This window comes from Acanthaster planci, linkage group LG08 (genome assembly GCF_054643075.1).
Source record: "Acanthaster planci isolate LZ-2023a linkage group LG08, COTS_SCS, whole genome shotgun sequence".
Taxonomy (NCBI): domain Eukaryota; kingdom Metazoa; phylum Echinodermata; class Asteroidea; order Valvatida; family Acanthasteridae; genus Acanthaster; species Acanthaster planci.
In genome coordinates, this window is record NC_141784.1 from 3,507,875 (window position 1) to 3,532,943 (window position 25,069).

The window sequence follows — 25,069 nt, forward strand, 5'->3', positions numbered from 1 at the left end:
TGTATTTTTAAAAAAAACTTTATTCCTTACCAAGCATGAGCATTGCCGTCACTATGATGTTGGTCAGGAGAGCGAAGAAGCAGAAGACGAGATGAGTCCGCGGTCCGAACCTCGCCATGATGACCTGGAGGAAAGTCTTGGCTCCCGGGGCACGCGTCTTCATCTGGGCTGAAAGGGTGGCAAAAAGGAGAAGAGGGATGGTCGCCCCTGCAGCGTACCAGAAGGGTCCACTGATGCCCGTCTGTGGAGTGACAGATGTAGTTTGGCGCATCAACATGCCAAAACACTTGTGTTAAACCAAACGGTTGGTCGCGTTTGGAGAAGCAAGTCAACTTTATATGCCGTGTGGCCCTACTTTCTGAAAGCAATGTCCAGGTCTGAATGGTTTCAGGCAAAATGGAAGGGTTAAGGTCGGTTCCTTGTTACATTTTGTTCTTTGCTGTACAGGGTTGGGTTCATGTTTCATGGTTAAGGGAATTCGCACAATAATATAACAGAAACAAAAGACAACTGCATGTATATAAACAATCACAAGATCGGCTTTCATCGAATTCGTTTTTTTACCGTCGTTGCTACTGCTGACGATTGGAGGAGGGTAGCTGCCCACGTCCACTGTGACACGACGGTTGTGGCTGTTAGTCCCATGGACACCTGTCCACCAGCATCAAAGTCTGTGTCCAGGTTGTCCTTAAGGAAGAAAAATGCATCAGTTGCAGGTTCAAACTCCCATAATATGCTCATATACCATATGACGTTGAACATCCAATGTGTATTGCATTTTGAAACAGAAAGAGGCAGGTTTGACTGCACGTGCCTGTAGGTTATTAGCAGAGAGTTGTTTCTTTCACTTGTGTAATTCACCGACTGAAACACGTACATGTTGCGATATACCTCAAGTTTGTTAATAGCTTCAGTCAAAACCTGTTATTCTTTCATGTATGAGATTTCAGTTGGGGACATACTTTCCTTCAGTGCCCACTAATGAATGTGGAAACAAACTCACAAGCGCAAAATGTCTTGAACGGAGACGTCTCTGATGCGCCGAGTGGTCGAGAAGTGAACACGTCCACACATGCTGTCTTATTATCATATTTTCATGGTTTATTAAGAGCACTAGGTTTGCAGGCGGAGACTAAATTGCCACATTGTATACATCCAAATAAACAAATTGAAGAAGCACTGATTACAACATAGAAGAAAAATGCATTAAAAGAGGAGAACTAAAATGTAGAATAAAACGCAAATATAAAATTACAGTACACTGAAAAGTATAAGATTTAACTGTTTACAAGACTTACAAAACATTGGATGGCACTGTTCTCATAACGCATGTTCTTGCATTTTAGTATTGCACGTGACTCTGTCTTGGTCGTGGTAACCACTCACGAAACACGTTAGAGTTCTTCAATTTTAATGCAAAGCCCAGCGGAAAGGCAAGATTACATTTTATCCGGACCTGTCCAAAGTCAATACAATCAATTCCCAAGATGGTTTCCAGGGCACGTTTTTGAATGCTCTCCAATTTCTCAACCTGAGTTTCAGTTAATTCAGCATTCCAACTTTGTTCAGCATATGCAGTGAGGGGCCGGATGTGACCTTTTATACACGCTGTTAACAGGTCAGAAATAGGTATAGTAAATTTTTTTCAGTAATTTAAGCGTAAACGTTTTATTGTTTGCCTATATAAATATTCCACGTTTGTTCTGTTGGAGGTTTGAACTAACCAAAACTCCATTAATGTTCATACATTCAACCGTTTGAAAATCAGTATCTAGGATCTGAAGAGGTGAAAGTTGAGGAGAATTTTCTTGAAGCAGATATTCATTTTGTCGGAATTAATTGTCATGGTGTTGATCTTAACGCCACAGGATTGAAAAATTTCAAATGTTATAGGAAAGCCCTCAAGGGCGGATCCGGAACCAATTTAGGTTTTTTTTGGGGGGGGAGGACAGCATTGTCTGGGGAGCAGAAAATATTTGAAATTCTTATGTAAACCCAGTCTGTCTGGGTGGTGGGGCTACATTAAGGGGCTTTTTACACGCTTCTGGAAGGAAGGGACCGAAACACACCCGTAAATTGTCTTTCTCTCGCTGTTTTTCGAAATTGTTACAGCTAGGACGAAAACGAAAATTCGAAGCTTTGAGGGAAATTCATATCTTTAGTAAACAGCTGGAGTTTAAATGCTCATTGATCTGATATTTAATAAAATGACAAGAATAGATCGCTAAATTGACAATACGGCGAATTTGTATTACTTCAAAGTAACTGGGGGGTTGTGCGTCTGAGTTTACTGTGACGTACAATAACCACACAAATTCATTCTCGGTAGGGAATTCGCTCGCAAAGGGCTGTTTCCTCGTCAAGGGGATAAATTTCATTGTAAAAGTTGAATCGCATTGCGTGCTTTTGTCGAAGAGCCATTGAACGGTTCTTTTGTTGTAATCTGATGACGTGTACCACAACAAACTCGTGAAGAAATTGAAACCTGTGATTTAACCCGACCTTCGACGAGATTCTCAATTTCATTACCGCCCCCGAGGTGCAGTAACTGCTTCATAGTGTAAAATGGCTATTGGTACTCTGCATATAACCCGCGCCGAGGTTTCATATCGTGCACATGGGTTGAGGCACCAGTATTATGACGTCAGTGTGCATGCATTCATGCTTTAATACGATTTACCTGTTTTCTTCAAAGCTCTATTAAATCAAAACTTAAAACCTACACTGAGAAGTTCCTTCTTTTCCCGTCAGGAATGCCCTAATTCTCTCTAATGCTAGCTTGGACTACACGAAAATGGTGGTTCTTTGCCTTTTGTTATAAAATCATTTTAATTGTAGGTGGCGTGTCCACTTACGGTACTGTGCCTCTATCAAAGATCGCAGCACAAAATTCCCCAGCCTTTAACATAAAATGTGAATATTTTGAAACGTGGCTGAAACTAACAGCACCTTAAAGAATTTTAAAGAATAATTAATCGGATCGACGGTACCACTCTAATACTTACGTTCTTAGCAGCAGATTAAGGTACAAATAATGTACACTGTAGTTCGAATGGTTGATTTTTCTTAGTAGACGGCTTCTATGTTTGTACTATGTCGTAGGCTTATACCATTTTATATTGTGTCTTATATCTGTCAACAGTTTATCGAAACTAGTTCCAACCCTTATCATGCAGTAGGACTGCCGTACGAAACATACCCTGCTAGACCATCTCATGAACTTGTTTTAGTAGGTAAGAAGTCCCAAAGTACCGTGCCAACAACAACCCCCACAAAAAACGTATCTGGAGGTCGGATACCACATTCAGAACCACTGTCCTTGGATACATGAATACAAATCGATCTAAAATTTGATGAAACCACGGAAATCACATTACCAGCGTCCACTGCTGGCACACGTTTTTGACATGATATTCGGACTGGGGACAATAGTGGAAATTATACAGAGTAAAACCTAAACCAATTACTGATTGTGATCAGGTGGATGAAAGGCTGACCTTGCCAGTTGTCTTCTACCGAATTATACTGCCGACGGAAGCTCTAATGCCTTTTCTTCTGAAACTGTAGATTCGGAGGATTAGTTCTCGCATTCCTGCAGCCCTTGGTCGCATTATAAGTTGGTTGTCGCATCAATTGTTACATCAAATTGACCACATCAATATTTGTTTGGATTCACTGAAGAATATCAGGCGCGGATGAAAATACCCTCTTTGTTAAATCCAAATACCTGCTCGCATCCAATGCAGTACGGCCTTGCGTGGATTTTAACGAGATATTCCCAATCTACGCACATTGAAAGCGCCAGAAGTAATCTTTTCCGTTGTGTGCTAAACCTCTCTCGACAACGACTTTCCCAGGATGGCGGATATTCCAACCTAAAGTTATACTTTTGTCTGTAGGTAACCAGACATCGCGGGCGAGCCTGTTTAATTGATCAGTCTGCCGCCACAGAATCACACACTGTTCTTTGAATCTTACCAAAGCCATTTAGGCTCAATATTCAAACAGGTCTAGCTTTAATTTACACCTTTTAGTTTTAAATCATTTGGTATCTGTACGAGTAAACAGGTACACGACACTTTTATCTATGAAAATAATGTAATCACTTTCATTATTAAAATAATGAATAGCTCTGGAGCAATGTTCATGACCAAGAACGAACGGGGAGGGGGCAAAACCAAACTAAATAAAATTTTGCAAGAGAAAGGTCATGTTCTGACAGTTAAATATAATCGTTGAATAAAAGCGTAAAATGTCAATCTGAGAAGATTAAAACTGAGTCCGGCAAGCTGTCTAGCTTGGAGAAATACCACTGACTATGGAAAAGGTCCGAAACCAGCCAGACGCTAATATAATGACAATCATTCTGAACTGGCGTATCGTTGTGCTTGGATTCGATTCTAGTCCCAAATATCCATCGACGGTGCACGTGGTTTGTTTGAAATTGCGTTGCGCCTTAATTTTGTTTGCACGTCAGCACCACGCTCCACCAATCCAAACACATTTACATGAGGCCTTGAGTGGAAGAACGAAATCCCTACAAGTAAACGGAGCGGGTCATCCACACGCGCGAAGCGAACACTTGCATAATTACAAACTGAAAAAAATTCACGCTGGAATTGGTGAAATTAATCAAAAAGGACAATCGAGGAACGATGCACACCAGTTTGTATCTTGATCAAGCACAGTCTCTGTTGTATCCTCGAATTGGTCTCCAAGGTGTGCAAAACTTGGGCGGATGGGCTCCTCGTCAATTGCCACATTCATTATCCGTTGACAGTTCAATCAAAGGTGGCCATGCGAAACCAAGGAAGACCATTTACTGAGTCGGCGGATTGCCTCTCAAGGCTGGCAGGCACCCAGAATTCCTAAGGAAGGTGTCACACTGAGTCTAATAAGCCAACTCCCTGTTCTTTTCCTTTTTAATTCTCCATCGATTTAAGTCTGAGGGGGGGTTGTGCATCCCTCGCGATCATGACGTACAAATACCATCTTCCACCCAAATATTCTAATGCATGCTGATTCAATAATAGAAAGGTAAGAAAAAGACATGAACAGAAAAAACAATAATGACCCAACACGATCTCAATGAAGCAAGAGCCTTGATATCCGGCAAAAAGTGCAAAATTAGAGAAATGTCTTCACAATCTAATTATTCCGTTTGCATTTCCCTGGCAGTGTCATAATTTCACTAGATTCCGACTTCTCTTGATTTTTCCCCCCGAGTGAAGTTCACGAGTCTGGATTTTCCGACAGCCGCGGCGATAGAGGAGATCTTACAAATCTGTCATCCAGCTAATCAGAAGATCTCCTGCTCATGAAAAGCACTTCATGTCGCCTTTGTCTTCAATTTTCTAAAGTCGTTTATATGCATTCGCCACAAAATTGCCTTGGTTTTTTTCTTTGCTGTGTATATAATGAACCATTTATTTGATGTTGCTTTTGTCGACCGCGTTGCTTAATGGACAGCTTGATAGCGCAGGTATAATTTGATATAGTCTGCTGATAGTGGAGCCACGTTGTCCAGATTACACCTCAGATGGCGTCATTCTTGTCATTGTGCCCAAACAGCAACATGAAAGAACTTTTTTTTTCAATAAACTTTTATTTAAGTTCCAAAGCATACATACTCTTCAACGCAAATTACGAAGCCCGCACTTTGATTTCCCCGGTGTGCATTTTCTTTGCGTTTTAAACAGAATCCACTTATTCCAGGCACGTTCACAATAAACAATCAATGAAATAATGAAATGAGTTTCACCGCCGCAGTCCTTGGGAAGTCTTTACATCTCGCCAATTTGCGTATCCCAACCTTGGTGACTTCTCAAAATAACACTGTTTGAACTCAAACAAGAATGCAGTGGACAAAATGTCAACAAGAGGTAAATTGGCCTCTAGACATCGTCGACCGTTTACGTCCACAAACTAGCAAGCAGGAAAAAAAGAGCCTTGAAGTTAAGGCAAGTCAAAACTGGGCATATTTCATTTAGGCAAAATTGTCTTCGTTATGTGAATCATGATTGACATTCACAGACACATCTTTTGTTTACTGGTAGAGTTCGTTAGGAGATGGACCATGTTTCCATCTGAGTTTGGCTCTTCCTTTCCTTCGTTCCTTCCAAAGCGTTCTTAATGATAAGTTTTTGCCAAGGTTTTCTCATTCTCCTTTACAAATTTAACCGAAGTTCTGAAGCTTCTGCTGTAAAATCTGATTGATTAGAGTGGGTTACTGCTCAGTGAGGTAGTTTGCATGTTAATTTAATTCTAAATACTTTCCTCCTCCACCACATTTCAAAAGCTGATGATAACGGCTCTTTCTACCCGCCAATCCTACACTTCAAGACTCACACCTATGTACACGGCAACTGGACGCACCGGTGAATCTAGGTGCTTCTGGCGATACACTTGCCGTTCCAGGTATTTGAATGCGTTGTCACTGTTGTTTGGAGTTGATTGTACTTCTATCTTCCAGTACAATTAAAAATCCAAGGGAATTGAAACTTGTTTTAGTTCCTCTCCGGCAACTTCACTGGTTTGTTCTGTTGGAGCTCCGCCAATCACAGTCTTAATCATCTGAACATTGCGGTAGAGTCCAAACTGTTTAAATGGTCTATCATGCAAGGTTGTATCTTCGGCATACCTAAGGTCGGTAAGTTATTCCTCGGTAAATTATTTTAGGCTGTCAACATTGACTCATGTTGACCACAACTTCCAATCCTGTAACTTAAACTTGCATTTTCAGGTCTAAACGCTTGAAAACGTGCCCAGTGTATCATCCAGTGTGACTTCTTGCAATTCTGACGAGGTATAGTTTCTTTATCATTTTCAGTCTTTCAATCTTCTGCAGTCTTTACATTTTGCCACAATCCTTCTTGTACGGTTTCTTATGTTTCATGCTCAATCAAAGATAAAACCTGGTTTATTGGCATATTATCTTTATGACATCTTAACTTATCTATATGACAAGATCATGCCGGCCTAATCGAAAAAATAATTCTGAACTTCATTACTGCATTTAATACCACTGCTAGCCAGACTAAGCCCCGTGAAAGCTGTGGCAACTTTGATTCCTGGCTTCTATCTATTTGGCAGTGCATATTTACTGTATGAAGTCCGTCTTGTTTCTGACCTTTTTGTGTCTGGCGACGTCCCCGAACATGTAACGAGGCGCTTTAGGTATTGTATACAGAGGGCGTTCAGGATGACAATTTGTCTTCTCGAGAGAGTCACACCAGTCTCTCTCAACGTTGGTTGACAAACCTCGGCATTAAAGTGTGGTGCTGACTCTGTTCGAATCTACTTTTACGGAATACGCGGGACCGATGAAAATATTCTGTGTATCCGAAATTCGCTGTTCGCGAAGTGCAATGCGACGGCTTACAGTCTATTGTCATGTCATCACATTTACATGTATCGATCCTATCGCGTACGTGCATATACCTGAACGTGCATGTTGTCCGAAGTAATTTTTGAAGAATGGAATGCTGCAGCCAGAGGGTACAAGTTATCAAATAAAGAGTGATTTTTCAATTACATGTTAATTTAAATTGAAGGGATGTAACGGACATGTACATACAAGTTGAATAAAACCACTTAAGGATCTTGACGGTTTATTGTAATTTAATGCTGATCGAGGACGGGATCAACGTTACGAAGGCGGAAATGCCAAGACTGATACTCAAGGGTAACCCTCCATGAAAGTAATCTTTCCTGCACCACTCTGCCATGAGCAGAAGCACCTCCTCATCGGTTAAAAAGAGCCATGTTGGTTGGGAGTGTTTTTGTTGCTGGTAGCCACGCAACCGTAACGCACACATTTCCTAGTAGTTTGCGAACAGCCAGGGGCAGTTCCGACCAAAGGGGACTAGTTGCTAGGAAAACTATGCCCTCTTTTGTTCCAGGTGGGGACTCATTGTGTCATGGAGAGATAAATAAAATTCATAATATCTCTTTTTGAGGATGTTGTCAATGGTCTGATGTGGCTCTACTTAGAAGACAGACGCTGATGTAAATATGCCCGAACTAAAGTGATATTCATGGGTTTTCCCTCCAAAGAATTGTTTGATAATTCTTTCATTGACAAATTCTTAACCAAGAATACATTTAGTCATGCACATCTGAGCATTGTGACCATGTGTCAATCAATTTTTCTCTTTTCGTCTCCTGCAAGTAGCAATAAACGATTTGATTGCATGTGGTGTAACATGATCTTTTCTTTTAAGCTCCCTCATAAGGAGGTCCAGCCTCCGTTCATGCCTTTTCATCTGAATCTTAAATTTCCATAAAATTTTATGTGGCATCACTTTCCCAAGAAAGATCATCTTCCACACTTCCCAGCGGGCGTGAAAGCGTTATTAAGGGCCATCAGTGGATGCCCTCGTGCGTCTATTCCCCAGTCACATATGGAACACTTGCAATCATGTTGGTTTCACCATCCATTTGGCGTGTTCCTTAATACAATTCTACAGCACCCATTTCCTAGTTTCCACGTAATGCAAGTCGATAATGGTTTGCAACTGCCTTTCTCTATTGGGCACTACACCAGGAGCCGTTCTCCAGTCTCTAAAATTAGTTTCCAGTTCTACGCGCGAGCTCCTGCGAAAACGTTTAGCATGCTCATTTTACGCCAGGCCATTGCTATAAAATACGCGTTGAAGCGCGCTCACGTCTATAGAATTGTGTTACTTCGTGGTGTTGGTGACGTCATGTAGCTGAGTAACAACATACTTTGGACAAAACGTCGGACGATTTCCGCCGGTTGGACCAATGGTTCTGCCATGACACCATGGCTGCCTTGGCGAGTCTTTTACCAGGCTGTGCACACTTTCTTCAGCAGGCTAGTCTTTATTACGAGGACCTGTTGGCATGCAATACACGTGAACAAATTGCACGCATGGAGTGACATTATAACACTGAGGTAATAAATTTTCAGAAGGTTGCAGTCGAGGTCAAAGCGAAGGGTCTGGTGGTTCATAGTTTGTAATGATCACAATTAAGCACACTAAATGACTGGATACACGAGGCCAGTGGAATTCAAAGGAAAGTAGATGAACTGGAAATTGCTAATCCACTAATATCACAAATGGTTTCCTAGTAATTGATTGCTTATCGCAATAAAGTGACCGCTAATGACTTCATGGCATAGCGTTCTATCAAATTATCAAGTCATCTTGCTTTCTGGAGTCAAATTGGCGCCGGTTTCGATAGCTTCTACGCAGTACAAAATCACCCCTGCTATGTTGCATCCATGCACTGACCAGCGGCTTTCCAAGACTTGCGTGTTGGTGATGAATCGCGGCAAATCTCGTAGGGCTTATGGCCTTATATAAATGTACAAATTGAAGAAAAATGCACGAAAATACGAAACTAATGCGCAAATGGTGTCTTGTCGTGGCAATCGCACAATGTCTAACTCACAAAATCTTGTCAACACATTTTTCGTGCAGCTGATCAACCGAGGGTCAGCTGCATTTATTTCACGATATTTTGGTTTGGGTCTCTTTTTGCAGAGGATGAGAATTCCTTTGTCAGTTCTTCAAACTGCGTCACATAAATTGTAGATAAGCAGGCTTCAAAATCAGCTCATTCGTAATACCTAGTGATGTTTGGTTAGTAGTCCTTGAACAACTCCTTATGTTGAAGTAACACGTATAAGCCTTTGGTTCTATTTCGGACGAGAAGCTTGACAGAAATAGCGTGTGTGATTTAAGACCGCAGTTTTGCCAAATATCCTTATCAAAGGTTCAGAGTTCTTGTGTTAAAAATGATCTCTTTCAATCACTCATCCCCGTTCGACCTACATTTATCGCTGTGCCAGTTGCAGTGGTCCTGGTCTGACAGAAAACGATGACACATTGTCTCAGTTTATTTTGGTTTTACATTTTGTTTCATGCATACCTTAGCCAATTTGCTTTGCCCTCAATTTACCCAGAGGAATGGGCAGTCTGCCTGTACAAAAGTACACATGGCCCCTTCATCGCCGAAAAATCTGTGTTTTAGATTGATTACTTTTCATATTTCAAAGGGCTGGGCAAAAGGAAATCAACCTTATGTATTAGAGTGACACAGAAATGTTAAAAATAATAAGTTTTACATCTGACGCGCCAGCCATTTTTGAAACGTGTGTATATACATTTCAGCTGTGAATATATACAAGCCATCAATATGAGCCAAGGATTTCGACACAAATCTTTTCCGTCGTCGTCTTCTTAGGTTATTCTCCTTCTCCTTAGTTTTTCAGCCAAAGAAGTTTTTAATGTGGCAGTTGGAACGATTTAACTCTTCATTTTTGCGTTTTTCTCTTGGACATGTTTGTTGCATATCTAACCTTTTTAAATAGTCTGGCCGTCAAACTTAACTTTTTCACCTCAAAATGCTTAAGTATTACTGACTTCATGAGGTGGACCTTTCAAATTGGAGAGCAAACAAGCCACAATCTTCTTAACATTATTAAGAATCGAGGTTCCTCAAGCCGAAAGAAAGATGACAGTTCAAACTTTGAAAGTGCGTTTTCAATTTTTATTAACCAGCAGAATTGCTTGGGAAATGTATGGTCTTGCTCGAAAAAACGAGAATGCTAACTATAACGAAGTCAGCAAACATTCCCGCTGGACAAGGACCTCACCGCTAACAGAAAATGTAAACAAAATCATACACACAAGTGGCTAAATGTCAGACTTAAGTCTTGGATGAGGAGGAGTCTTAAGGGGCGATGTTGGTTCTTAAAACAACCCTTGCAGTTAATTCAAACTTCACACGGTGGAGCACGTTCACGAATCGCTGTCTGCTTAGGAACAGTGTTATTTGAATTGTTTAGCACACCAGACTTCCCTAAGTGTTGGCATTACAGCACCTAACCTAAGAACAACGTTAATGGAAAGAAACTGTAGCCATTTTTTAAGAAACAAAAGACGAAAAACTTTAGTTATCCAGGGGCGGATCCAGGAAATTTTCCAGGGGGGGAGTCAGGTCCGTCAGAATGTCCGATTGTTACGGACAGATGGCCACTCAGGTAATGCATTACATTGGATGTACAATAATAATCCTTTCACAATATCCTCTTTTTATCATTAATATAATTGCTGTTTCATTTTTATAATGTCATTTGTTTATTATTGTTGAATAATAAGTAGGATTCTTCCAAGGCCAACGTTAGTTGAAACCACTCCTTCGCTTATACGGTAAAACTTTTAAAATATACATATACATTGTATGTTTTTCTCAAAACAAATGTGTCTTTTTCCATCCTCTAATTGCTATTTACACTAGTTTGATTAAATCATTGCCGCTAGAAATGCGATCCAGACATTCACTCGGAGGAGGCTCAAAACAGAACACAAGGTGTCAACACCCCTTGCCTGCTGAGAACACTGGTCACAAAATCCACATGTAATGCACACCATCTCTTTGGATAATTCCTTACCCAACTTGTAATTCACAGCCATTGTACGCACACGAGTGCCTGTATACAGAGCTGGAAATTTACACGCTAGGCGATTCTACACAGACTGTTTTATGTCTTTTTATCAAGCTGAACACTGTTTGGTACCGACAGGACCGTGTATCAATATTATATATCATCTAAATTTTCATCTCGGCTATAACAGAGGAGCGGGATGTTGGACTATTGAAGCCATTTCTTTATGTCCTCATCAAGCTCTGACGACGACCAGGAAGACCCCGCTACATTGTAAAATTTAATTAGAACGTGTCCAGGACGGCATGAAACTTAGAAGATTGTCCTAAAAATTGTTCTTCCAAGATCGTTTTAGGTTTTTACTGCGTACCGGCGCGTGTATGAAATTCGCATTACGTTCTCTGCACGATTAAACTGAGCGTGCGTCCGACTCGGCTAAGATGCAATTGGACCATTCCACGATGTAAAAGACTTCATTACGATTGGACTGCGACATAAAAGATCAAGATAAGATGATATTACTGCGTGTAAAAGTCCCACTTCAAACGTCGAACTTTCGTCGTGTCTATTTCAAATAATGGTGTGAAATGTGAATTAGACAGAAAGTCGACGTTTGAAGCAACTCCATTAACATTGTGGGAACGGCATAAAATTCTTCCCAATCGAGCTGCGCTTGTAATACGTCTATATAGGCCCAATGATCTTAATGTGATACTGATACACCCAGACCATCATGTGTATGCTGTCTTTACGTAGGGTATTAATTGAAATGATGAATTTTTAAAGAATTTTGAAAACTGAAATCTTGAAAAAGTCCCGATTATGTGCACTGCATTTTTCAAACCACCCGGCAGCAAGTGGTTGATACGCTGCCACTGCGATTCGAAGCCACTGCAACCCTAAGTACTACGTATATACTCTAAATTTTAGCACGACCTCCCGTCCACGAAGACCCTACCGCGTCTTTATTAGTTCCCACTGAGTTCCTACTACGATATACAAGATCTCACCAAGATTGACCACGCTCCCCCCCCCATTTTTTAAGGACGCAGCAAGATCATGTTTAAGTGTGATGGGAGCTTTAGGCAATAGCTCCATACGATGGAGAAAGGTTTTCTTACAATTCCGAGAGGTCCTTGAGAGGCATGTCTAAAGAGGGTGTTACCTGAAAGCTCAAACCACTAAATAACTTTAATATGAATCTCATCCTACTCTGCTAAACCACTGTTGCTGAAATCTTAATCAATTCTGGTTCTCATTAAGTTCCCGTCGTTTCCCCCTCTAGGATTGCCTTATGGACTAAAAGTCAGTAGCCTATCTTGTGCGCTCCAAAGGGCTTATTTCTCAACACATTTTGCCAATTGTTGGTCAGTTATGCTTCCATTTTACTTGTCTCAAAAGAATCCGTTCTGTTAATTTGCCTCTCTGTAGATTTATTCATATACAGAATAAAAAAGAACATAAAAGAAGTTACTTTCAGCTTCTACCCACACAGTGTGTACATTTGGTTACAGACTCTGCAGCGAACAGTTTTCATTAGTCCAGAAAAAACGACGTACTTGACACTGAAAACGAAATCCTAGCCAACCACAATCAATACATGAACAATAAGGACAGCTCTACAACCTCTATACCCACAGTGGTCAAATAAAGATCTGAAATTTAATAATGAAACAAATTTGCGAGTATTATGGACTTTTACCTATTGACTCAGCTGCAGGTTTCCCTTAAGCAACCGATCGGCAATGTCAGTTAATATCAAAGGGGTTTGCTGGGGTCCGTGTTTCATTTATCACCTGCACAAAGTGGCAAACAATCATGATTTCATATATCAGATCACCATATTGACGACCTAATGCCACAAAAAACTAGCTCACAGCACTTTACATTAAATGCTGACAAACACAGCAAACCAAGGCAAACGATATGGATTATGATGTGCAAATGTCATGAATAGAAAAAGGAACTGTTTTGAAGACAAACAAGCGGAATGAGTATCAATACGCGCAATAGGAAAACGCAATAGCAAAACGTAATACGAACAACAAGGTAAAATTACAGAGTGGGTGAGTATTCGTCCACCCTTTTCTAGGTTTCGCAATAAATTTAAATCCTTGCAACACTACGTGGGCAGCAAAGTCCACTTGAAGTATTTACCTTTAAAACTTAAATGTTTTAGTTTCGCATCTGTTCCATAACAGCCAGGATTTGGTCATTTGCCCATCTAATGAAAATTACTTTTACAAAGCCAACTTTTAACGAGCAGTAATAATAAGAAGACTGATGGGTGACGGCCGCTGGGCACGCCTCCATTCCTTACGTGGACCTGAGTCGGCCCAGAGAATGCAACTTGATCAGAATTTGGAAAACAAACAACAAAAAGGTATTGTTTAACACTCTGGCCAAATCATTTGAGTGCCCCAGTCAGACAGTGAGGCTCTTGCATAACGGCAGAAAAGGCAACTTGGCAGCGACACCAGTAACAGTATCGATACCAATAGAATGCACTGAAACAGACATCATATGGCAATTAGTGATTGACCACACCTTCTGTCGAGAGAGTAAGAATCGCTCCGTAGGCACATGCAGCAGAGCTTCAGAAGCCTGCAGTGACTACTCCGTTTTTTCTGACTCAGTGTGTCCATTTGAGACACACAGGTGTGCACGCACATCTAGCTCTGGCGGAGGAGGTCTTTGTTAAAAAGGCACATGAAATAGAGCATGAAGCAATTCAAGCACGGCCATGAAACTGGAAAGCGGACCGACATTATTAAGGCTCCAATAAGTAGCCGCTTGGGTGGTCTCAACGTCGTGCGCCTTTCTTGGCGGTTGCTAAGGGGATTTTCAAGCAGACTGTCTACATACAAAGTGCAAAGTCTTTGAGAATCACGCGGAGGCGGGATTTTGACGGCTGTAACAGGCCTCTTAGCAACGGGTGCATTTGTCATGATGACGAATACTTCTTCGGGGCTGTCAAAGTGCAGTTGCCACAAAACTGTGTCAATTTGTGAATAAGCTAAATTCCCAACACGCATTCATTTCTCTCGAAGAACGGACTGATCATCGCGAATCAGATTATTCAATCTAGATGTATCTTGGAGGAAAATGTGTCAGTCAGGGGAGGGCCGAGCGTATCATAACTAGAAGCAAAGAGAATTGTAATTCCCAAACCTACGAAGAATCGTGGCCTGAAGCTAAGGTGTGCGGCCACAGCTTCAAAGTTTGAAAGAAATATTTCTAAGAATACTGAAGATAGGGAGCAGAGCTTTAAGGGATTTGCACTGCTGAATTCCTTTTCAAGTAGACCATTCGTCTTGAACACATCAATTATTGATTCGTATACATAATCCGCTGTGAAATGGACGAATGCACGCATTCAAGAAGACGCACAGTTTTCCAAGATGTATTTTTGCGTTGGGGAGATGTTAATTTATATAAAGGGTTTTGCCCTTACCCAACGTATCTATTAATAGTGTTTATTAATATATACGTTGGGTAAGGGCAAAACCCGTTATATAAAATATATAAAGACGCACAGTGTTGGAGGAACAGGTGGCCAAGCAAGGCTGCACGGAAGTGGAAGGGGAAAAACAAATCCAACCTGTCGTACTGTCCTTATTGTTCGCTCCAAGCCATCCGCCACTGCCTTCTGAGGCGAACTGAGGAATACCGACAAAGCCTCCGCAAGGCCCGACTGCCATGACAACGGCACAACAGCAATGCCTCTGTTGATGGGGAAACTGTTTGCTAGAACCAGGTGCACACTCATGACCGCCCGGGGACGTTAACGAGAGCCGATGCGTTGAGCGAGACATCAGCAGCTGCATGATTGATTGTAGTACTGCTTTTTCCTGCTTCATATGGCTTCACTCAATTATACTTACTTTTCGCCGTGCATGCATCCCGCAAAGAGCTCATGTTGTCAGGGTGCGTCACGTTCTTTGAAAGTCACGTCCACTCCGGTTTCAATGCGTTGCGGACATGTCTGACCAGAAGTAAGCTGCAGTTTCATAGCCAGATAAACTAAACGGAGATTATTCACAGATTCCAAATGGGTGGCGGCCGGGGGCACGGGCATTCGCTAAGCAGAGGTGGCAGCAAGTCACTCTATGCAAGTCCGAGTCGAGTCACAAGTCATTATGTGCAAGTCCAGGTCCAGTCACAAGTCAAGTCACAAGTCATTTGGTCACAGGGCAAGTCAAGTCACTCGTCATTTGGTCTAAACACAAGTCAAGTCACAAGTCTCTTTGTTCAAGTCCAAGTCAAGTCACAAGTCATTACGTGCAGGTCCAGGTCCAGACACAAGTCAATTCACAAGTCATTTGGTCACAGGGCAAGTCAAGTCACAAGTCATTTGGTCACAGGGCAAGTCAAGTCACTCGTCATTTGGTCTAAACACAATTCAAGTCACAAGTCTCTTTGTCCAAGTACAAGTCAAGCTTGCACATTATTTTGTTCAGCTGTAACAAGCAAAAAGAACCAAGCATCAACTTACGAATTTACCAGTTACGAGTTATAAAAATGTATGGGGCTGGTCGAGTAGCGTCTGACTTGGGTTGGTACAGTAACAAGTCATTTTTTGCAAGTACAAGTCAAGTTACAAGTCAAGTTTTGCAAGTCCAAGTCAAGTCACAAGTCAAAGCTGGTACTTATAAGTCAAGTCACAAAAATAGCGACTCGAATCCGACTCGAGTCCAAGTCACATGACTCGAGTCACCAACTCTGCCACTAAGGGGAACGCCCCCCCGTGCCCCCGTACAGTTACGCCACTGCGCTCTTCGCTATAGTTATTTTGTGTAGATCGTGTTCAAAATTTGTACAGTTGAAAGAGTACTCATCAACATGAAGTGAAATAAACCGTTACTCCCGATCCAACTACCTATCACCGTTAATGAACGCGGCCTTTTCAGCAAAATACCAATAGACGAAACCAGGCATTTATATGTCATCCCATTGGATGATATCATGTGCCACGCTAACAAGCGAGGCTTCCCAACGTCATACCACAAATCATGCGTTGTAGTTAACCTAATATCCCTGAAATAAACTCCAGCGTTTCAGTTTGGGGCAAGAAATTAAAAGCTATATCAGAAATTTCCGAACAAGAAACATGCAAAGAAACAAAATAGATAGGGCCATCCAGGATTGGAACCACAATCCAACTGATTCTAACCCTTTATCTTGCCTACGCAAGCCAGTTCAACCGACCGTCTTTTTCATTTTCAATTCATTCGCATTTATACTACACTCTGAATAAGCAAGAAAAGTAAATTATAGACATCAGCAACGAAATAAGGAAAAGCTACATAAGATTAAAAAGGACAAGTAATGTTTAGGGAAAAAACATGGGGCGCATACAGAAAGCCGGAGCTTGTGTCGAAATGCCCTTAATGAAATAATAACAAAAAATCCATTGATTGGGGATGAAACAAGAGATTAAGGACAAGACAGGCAACAAACAGTTAAAAGAGAAAAAAAAAGAAAGATGAAGAAAGGAAAAAATAAAAACTTGCTACAATAGAGAGGGGTTTTCAAAATAGGCATATGAAACTGTAAATTGAATACCTGATGAATCCAGTAAAGAATGACTGAAGCAAAGATTGAATGCATTCAAACAAACGAGCCGGCTGTGTGGTCAAGAAGAATTATTTATGCTATAGATAATGAGAAATAAGGATGTTCTCTTTCTTTGTGTATATTATCATATTGTATTACAAAAACCCCTCCCACAGGAGCATTTTGCTGGAAAAGGTGTCTAACGGTAGTGGGTAGTCGAGTTGGGTGCCAATGTGATGATCGAGTGCAGTGAAGTCAGTGTGCACGAAGGGATTAAAAAGTGGACCTAGAAACTGGTCCAATCATGCAGCTGAGCAGGGCAGGGGGCATTGGGGCACCCCTCCCCTCTCCAGCTTGAGGCCTGTGTCCCCCGTGTGCCCCATATACACTCAGATATTAGAGAAGTGGCAGTCCGCTGTGGTCACTGTGAACAACCACTGAGTGCTCCCTCCAGAAAATGAGGGCCCCAAGTTCCCCGCAATGTATCCCTGTCACGCCACTACAGCAGGGTACGTCCAGACCCAAATTGGCTTCATGCACCTTCAGTTTTTGGGTAAGAAGACGCGTGCGCCAGTAGCTCATGATGTTCAACTTCACATGCAAAACTCGTTTCATTGCCAGATAAAGAAATCGATTAAAAGGGTCTGGAATTGCCTGTCGGTCTGTTGGTGTAGCAATTTTATATTCCCTTCGTGCGTCGGGTTATTTCTATGTTGTGTGTCGTGACATTCTGCTTGGCGGGAACATGCCATGTTTCACCACACAAATAAAAATAGGTCGTTATATTGATCCATGAGTGACGACTTACCATGCGTCCTTTCCTCATGAATAGCAAAAAAAAAAGCCGAGACCAGGATATCGACATTTTCATAGTGCTCTCGCGAAACCAAGTGAACTTGGAGAAAACATAAGCACTTTTTTTTAAGTTACCATCTTTTATAGTGCGAAGTCCACTGTTTAATTATTAGTTTATATCTTTTGTGCAGTTTCAGGTTTTCTAAATCTGGTAATGAAAAGATTAACGTATACAGTAAAAAATGACACTGAGAAAAAGACCTCTGTTTTTCAGTAAGGGCAAGTCCGAAGCGCCCGTGCACCAGTTTTGAAAGCAGACAAGCACCTTGGTGTTCCATTTAACCAACAGTTAATTTTCCTTTTAAAGGGTCTATGCGGAGTTATTGGTAATACAGCCCTTTACAATGTGAACTTAATGCTATTTCATTACTTTTGCCAATTCCAATTCATTTCTTGAACAAAAATTAAAATTGCTCCAGGACAAAACTAAACGTCGCATTGATTTTCTGCACAAAAACTGAAATATTCCTTTTTGTTTTTATTTTGCTGTTCTAAATTTCCTTTCTTTGGTGAATCTTTGATATGTGAGTACATGGCAATAAGACAACAAGTAACTCCTTCTAAGAAATATTTTCAATTTGAAAATTTGGGGACCATAATTCGAATAGAATTTGTCGAATTTGTCGGAGGCTTTTAAAGAAATATTCTTCTTGTGTGCATTTTTACTGCTTTAATACAGTGTGGCTCAATCCAGTCGGAATTCAAATTGTTTTGGTACAGTTTGACTCTTAACTTCAAAAAATTCTTGAGCCTAATTTCTCTAAAGAGATCTACTGCTATAACGATTTCGACTCAGACCGTTTATTTCGGGGAATCGGCGAAAGGGTAAAGCCATTCGGTTATTCGTAAATTGCCGCATACGTTATGTCGTGAGCTGTACAAAACAGGACACGAAAAAGTGACGTGTTTTCTTCTGAATGACTTTTAAGGATTAAACTGGAACTCTTCATCAGCTCTTTAAACAAAGCCCCTGCTGTTTTCGTCAGACCCAGAACTACCTAATTAAATTCATTTCAGCTTTAACTGAATTGGCATTGCAAAATTGGTCCCCATCAACGGGAGTCAATTTGATTACAGAGGATTTCTGAAGCGCCAGCTTCATCCGAGTACTTTAGCCTTAACAAAGGAAGCGCCTCGCGAAAAGCTTTAAGGCATTCACAAAAAGTGAACCCTTCAACCTTTGGACAACTGTATGGCATGTTCCTGAACTTAAAAATCCTCTTTGGTGGTCCCTCTGCTGTCTCTGAAAATAAACACCCTACTGCCCATGCCCAATTGTCGAGATGGGCCGCCGTATCACACAGTGTTTGCCTTCGGATCCAGGGTTGCATCATTTATCGTTACGTGCAGCAAGCTCGAATTACGGTACGATGGAGTTTAGATATTAAATGGGCTTCGATTAACTTACATTGCCTATACGTATGGCCGTAGATCCCCCCCCCCCCCGCAACAGGATCTTGAAAATATTGAAATAGATTGTGCCTGACAAAGAACTTTGTAAATAGCTTAATATCATGGAACAAAACAGCCTATCAGGGGAAAATGACACACAAGACTGTAAACGTTCGCTCAGCGACTGAGGTTCTAAGTAATGGAGTTTACGCAAGGGGTGTTAACGTTTCAGTCGCGTTTACTTCGAGACAATCATTCAAGCACCAACATGATGTTTACTCAGAATTTAATTTTCCTTCAACGCGAATAAAATACTGCGAGCATTGCCAAATGAACGCCGACGCACTGCTATATATTTGTTTACTTTTTAAACGAAATTGAAAACGTGCGCTGCATAGACTTGATTGCATGCAACCAAGCGTCCTATACATGTAGTAATAATTATATTTCTATTTAGAGAGTTAGGGAGCGGAATATAATAGTATCCAATGCCCGTACGATTCTACAAAATGGGACATATTATTGTTATTAATTCTATTTTACAGTGGAAACCTTGTGTCCAACCTGCTTTCTTTTTAAATTGTCGTAGAAAGTCTGGCTGTCAGGAAAATATTTTCGCGCTATACTCATTTTGCACTGTAGGCCTCTTTGCATGGTCAAGACAGTGCTATGTCTCAAAGCGGGATGAGTAATGTTAGGTTAAAACGGGCATGAAGGTATAATGTACAGCAATGCATGCTAGCCCTAGTTCACTGTAAATTAATGCAAGGCCTGTTACGTTCTACTAAGGAGTACTGTTCCTTCGGGCTCCTGCCTTAAGAATCTATGTAGGAATGTTGTATGACAAAGAATTGATCGTTAAGAACACACCTAATCCTCTGCATTTAAATTTGTTTTCTCCTTTACATCGGAACTACAAAACAGACTAACAACAGGGACATGATGTGAACCTATAACAGGCAAGATATGAGACGGAGGGGTACCCCCCTTACCTGTCCAATCCCTATACACACTCCAGACTGTTGTGACCTAACACGTCCCCCCTAAAGTCTGTAAAGAATTCCTGAGATTCCGATCAAACAATAACCAACACAAAGGCTAGGGGGGTTCGCTCCGTCCCATATCTTGCTTCAAATGTGTGAACCTTACAACTACCTTCCAATACTCTGCATATATAATTCTTCACGTTCCGGGGGAAAATGGCACTTAAAAAGTCTTCCGCTGCCGGTTTGGGTGAATTAATCGATTTCCTGACATAGAAAGCCTTTTTCCCCCAGAAAATCCGTCGAAATGTGCAATTACTTTTGTTTTCCAGTGCAAAAAAAAAAAAGAAAAAAGAAAAAAAAACAAGAGGGAGAGATAGATTACCATGAAATGTTACTGGTATTTTTCAAAGCATTTTATTGTTGTTAGAGGCATGTGCAAATGACTGATTCAAGGTTCAAGATAATGCCGGGAAGTCATGGCGACGAAGATGAAAATCAATCTGTAGTCTGTATGAAAGGTTGGGAAAAGCTTGCCCCACAGTAATTTGATAAAAAATTGATTATTATACGGTCATCCAATTTTAGCCTACCTCGCTGGAATCTCTATTAAAGGAAATTTTGCAAGTCCAAGTTGAGAGGTGCCATTACCCAGTTTCTTTCCAGGTGAGATCGTTAAGAAAATTGTGACCGACGAATGAAAATTGGTAGTCTTGGTTTCCAGACCTTCCTGTTTATTCCGTGACACGATCCACCACCAGAAGAATCAGTACGATCAGTGCTAGTACGCCGCAAAAAAGGGGTTGACACAGTGAATTGCGTTATACACCGCACCACATAGTGCGGGCGTATCGGATTGTAGCACCACGAAACCGAATCTTGGACCCAAGACTAAAAAGTGGTTGGGTGTGCACCAAACAGTCCTCAAACAGCTGTTCTTTGTAAAGGACCTTGACTTGGGGGGGGGACAAAACGAATGAAAAGGAAATTGAAACGATTGAGTGCGAGGGATATACTTTCTAATGTTTTAACTGTTGGAAACTTAAAACCCGAATGAAGATGGACTAATCACACTCAGATAAGGTCACCTCACAGCAACGCTCAGTTTCCCAATGTTTATTCAGCCAGTCAACTCCAACCTCACGTTAACTAAAACAATATAATGACGGGTATCCCTAATGGAACCTTTACCATCAAAAATATGCCGCATAATGCCAGCAGTTTCGTTATCAAACCTTTTAATCTTTTCAAAAATCTGTTCACTCCCTGGGAATATTTACTGCTGGGAGCATTGTGTGCAGATCTTATCGCCCTTGATGGCACATAATGAACAGCATGAAGACACCATATTTATTTAAGGATTATTACTTATCTTGTACTTGTTAGATTTAATTTCTTCGTTTTATGAATATTTAAATTTAATGTTTAGTTTTTATTGCTTAATTTTTAATTTTGTTTTATAACTCCTGTTACTTTGTTTTAATTATTTAAAGTTAATTTAATTTCTGCATTTTACTGTCCAGCGCTTTGAGATGTCATCGACATGGGAAGCGTTTTTAAATAATTCATTATTATTATTATTGTTTTGTCTGTTGCAGACGGCAAGTACATTTTGTACGTTGCTAACCTACTGCACTGCATTACATGAAAAGGGTTGCGGGAAAACAACCAAGTTTGGGGACATGATGTAGCCCAGGGACTAGAGACGGCCAACTACTCTTGGATAAAATGTGAGGTGCGAGGAAGAACGTGGGCCGGCGTTTGGAGAAAATGACCCGACGTGGAGTGAGCTTATTCCCACCGCCATGAGGAAATTTTCCGTTTGATGCCAGCGGAGGGAAGTATATAGATTCCATTAAGCACTTAAATGCAGGCAATAAAAAAACCGAGTGCCAAACGTTCAACACGTGGTGCTGTACGGAGGGTTTAAAAGCACTTGCAAGTTAATAAATATCATTTTGAGATGCCTCCAACAATAGCATAACTTTCTGCAGATGTCAATTTCTGGTAAAGAAAAATGCCCAAAAAATAAGTTACCGAAAAAAAGAAACACTACCTGGTCTTCGTACACATGTCTTCTTATCCAGTTAAAGCCATGAGCCATTGAGATACAGAAGATACCAAACACAGCTGTCATGATGAAAGCTTGAGTTAGGGTCAGCGTAGACATTGAAAAATCTGGCTGCGATGTGACGTTAGCGACAGCAAAGGCCGTATCGTAAAGTTCCCGACATTCGGTTGGAATTGTCGGGCCCGACACGGTGGTGATCTGATCTGTCGTTACCGATGTTGTCGTGCTTGTACAAAGCCCAGCTTGTAAAATTGTCAAAGCGAGAATTAAGGCACCGCAGCCGAACATGTTAGTCATCATGGTGGTGTCTGAGTTCAGTAAATACCCTCCAAGTCTCAATCCTGTGTGAAAAGTGGGTTTGACTGACTGTCACTCATGTTTGAGGATTGACAGCCATTTCACAAGTCCTCACTTAGTTTAAGTCACTCAGGAAATCATTCGGGCGCTTCGAATGAAATTGGACGATGATATTGATTTTTTTTCTCACCACAGCTTTCGATATCCTGGAAAGGCGCCTGAATGCGTTAAGTGCAAGTCGGCAGAACACGAACGTCTGACACGAACTGTCAACTGAAGGCGGGAAGTCTTCAAGGAGAAGCAGTCTCAAAGAATTCACACATCGCTGAATTCTTTGGTGGAGCACCTTCACCACTTAAAGCCAATTGATACAGAGAAGTCCACCGTACGCAGTTTATTCGATGGGGGAAACTGGAGAAGTGGGTAAACAAAAGCCGCACTTGGTCGTAAAAATCTCTTCAGAGGGGAAGCTAAAAATCGCTTTAAGTTGTCGAGGCGAGAACTATTTTTTCTACGCTCGAGAATCAGGGCAAATTTTTGCGACCGCTCAGTAGTCCTTTAGGGAGATTGCCTATTTCTCCAAAGTTTTCTTCCCGGCCTGAAGACCTGTTCGTACGAGCGTACAGTAATTAACTCTGCTCCTGCACGTCAATATGCTGAGCCCTTCCTCCATTGCATGCCTGAGCACGCTGCAAGCCTTCGTGAGCTTTATAATCAGATCTACGTCGGACTGTGCGGGGGAAGATATGGCTTTCAGCGTCGGTGATGGTGAAACGGTTTGCATACGCTCAGGAGTAATGCTGAACTGTGATTGGTTGTTTAATGCTCAACTGTGATTGGTTGTTTAATGCTCAACTGTGATTGGTTGTTTCATCCCCTCCCTGCGTGGACTTGAAATAGGCCGATTTTATATTTGGTTTTACTGGTTTGGGTTTTTGTTTCTGATCACTGATTATGAAACAACCTATTACGCGAAGAATAAGTGCAAGAAGGAAATAAGAAACCTGTGAGTGAAAACTGTTTAGAAATTTGCACCTCTCTGCTGTTTTTCTCAAATGCCCAAAGAGACGCGCGTGTTGACTGTAGACCCTCCTAAAATCAAGCTAAGCTAAAAGGGCAAAGATTTGAATCAATCTGGAAAACTTGTGCCCCATGATGAAAAATGGCAATTATCAGCGACGTAACCAGCTTTTAGTGTGGAGGAAGAGGATTCAAAAGCGAAAGCGGCTTCGGGGTCATTCAACATGATGTTGGGAGGAAAAAATATCAAACGCCTTACGGTCCCGACATCCTTGCCTTTATTTACTGGTGTTGTTTTCTTAGGGTTTTGGTGCTAATACATGTATTTGATAAATGAATATAACTATTACTTTCTACTCACTACAGAGTATTCTTTGTAATAATAATCCGTCAGGGAAGGAAGTTTCCCCCTGCCCCCCCCCTTGGATTTACCACTGGCTTTTATAATATTCCACTGAATCTGGACCAATAGAGGGCGCAATTTTCCTAGCGACGGTGGCTCCTTTTGGTCGGAACTACACTTTGCTGGTTTACAAACGAGTATGAAATACACGCATTACGGGCACTTCGCTACCAGCAAAATGAACACTCTCCCACCAAACGTGGCTCTTTTCAACCGATGAGGGGATGCTTCTGCTACAGGCAGATATTCACACCTTTCACACTGACTGCTGTTTTGCGACCACAAAAACAAGATCATAACTTGCAGCCGCATCGGTACGAACATCAGGTACATAAACTCAGCATTCATGCATAAATTGTCATGATCAATAACCAGAGTGGTTACTTGTTCTTTCGGCTAGGAGACGTGCACAAGTCTATTAGGTGATAAATTAACCGGGAGGCTGGGCACTAGGTTAAGTACACCTTCCATGATTCCATTATTTTCCCCATTTCAAGATAGCCGAATCTTTGATAGTTACCAAAAAGGCCTGATTTTAGGCCTACTTTTCCATATTTTCATAAAATGTACTAGTGTGAAGGGGTACGTTGAAGATGCACAATTTGCTCCGAAGATTCCTAACCTGTGAGCATAATTAGCTTTGTAGTTGCCAGAAATGTCTCCATTTTAATCGACGAAGGCGAGATTCAACCCGGGGGGCAGAAAGTTTAGTAAATGTTATATCTCGCCTTTTATCTTATCTTTATCTCGACTGAAAAAAAAATTACTTACGGTCTTCGAACCCACTGTTCTTGGTTGACGTTTGGCGCCATCGGTTTGAGGTCTTTTGTAGTGTTAGGTACTACATTTAAGGTAAATTAAGGTAAAAACTATCATCCTATCATTGTAATTATATCATGCAACATTTTGATGAAATAACTGGTAATTTAGTTGATCGCCAATTAGCGACACCGAGAAAAACTCATCCATTGTCCGAACCTCGCAGTTTTTAGATGTCATTGAAATGATACAATTTTCCATAACCTATTGGCTTGTCTTATGACATTTTAAGAAAAAATAGATTGTTCCTTAAATTG

At 41.2% G+C, this 25,069-nt stretch overlaps 1 protein-coding gene across 1 annotated transcript in view; it reads right to left on the bottom strand.

Annotated features, from left to right (window-relative positions):
- Window positions 1–23,321, bottom strand: part of LOC110976066 (uncharacterized) — a 65,026-nt gene extending 41,705 nt beyond the window's left edge. Inside the window, exons 1-3 of the mRNA XM_022229029.2 lie at window positions 22,259–23,321; window positions 565–687; window positions 31–241 (exon numbers count right to left, since the gene is read on the bottom strand). Of these exons, the coding sequence (XP_022084721.1) occupies window positions 31–241; window positions 565–687; window positions 22,259–22,573 (649 nt within the window). The 5' untranslated portion in view covers window positions 22,574–23,321. The remainder of the gene's footprint in view (window positions 1–30; window positions 242–564; window positions 688–22,258) is intronic.
- Window positions 23,322–25,069: the final 1,748 nt, after the last annotated feature.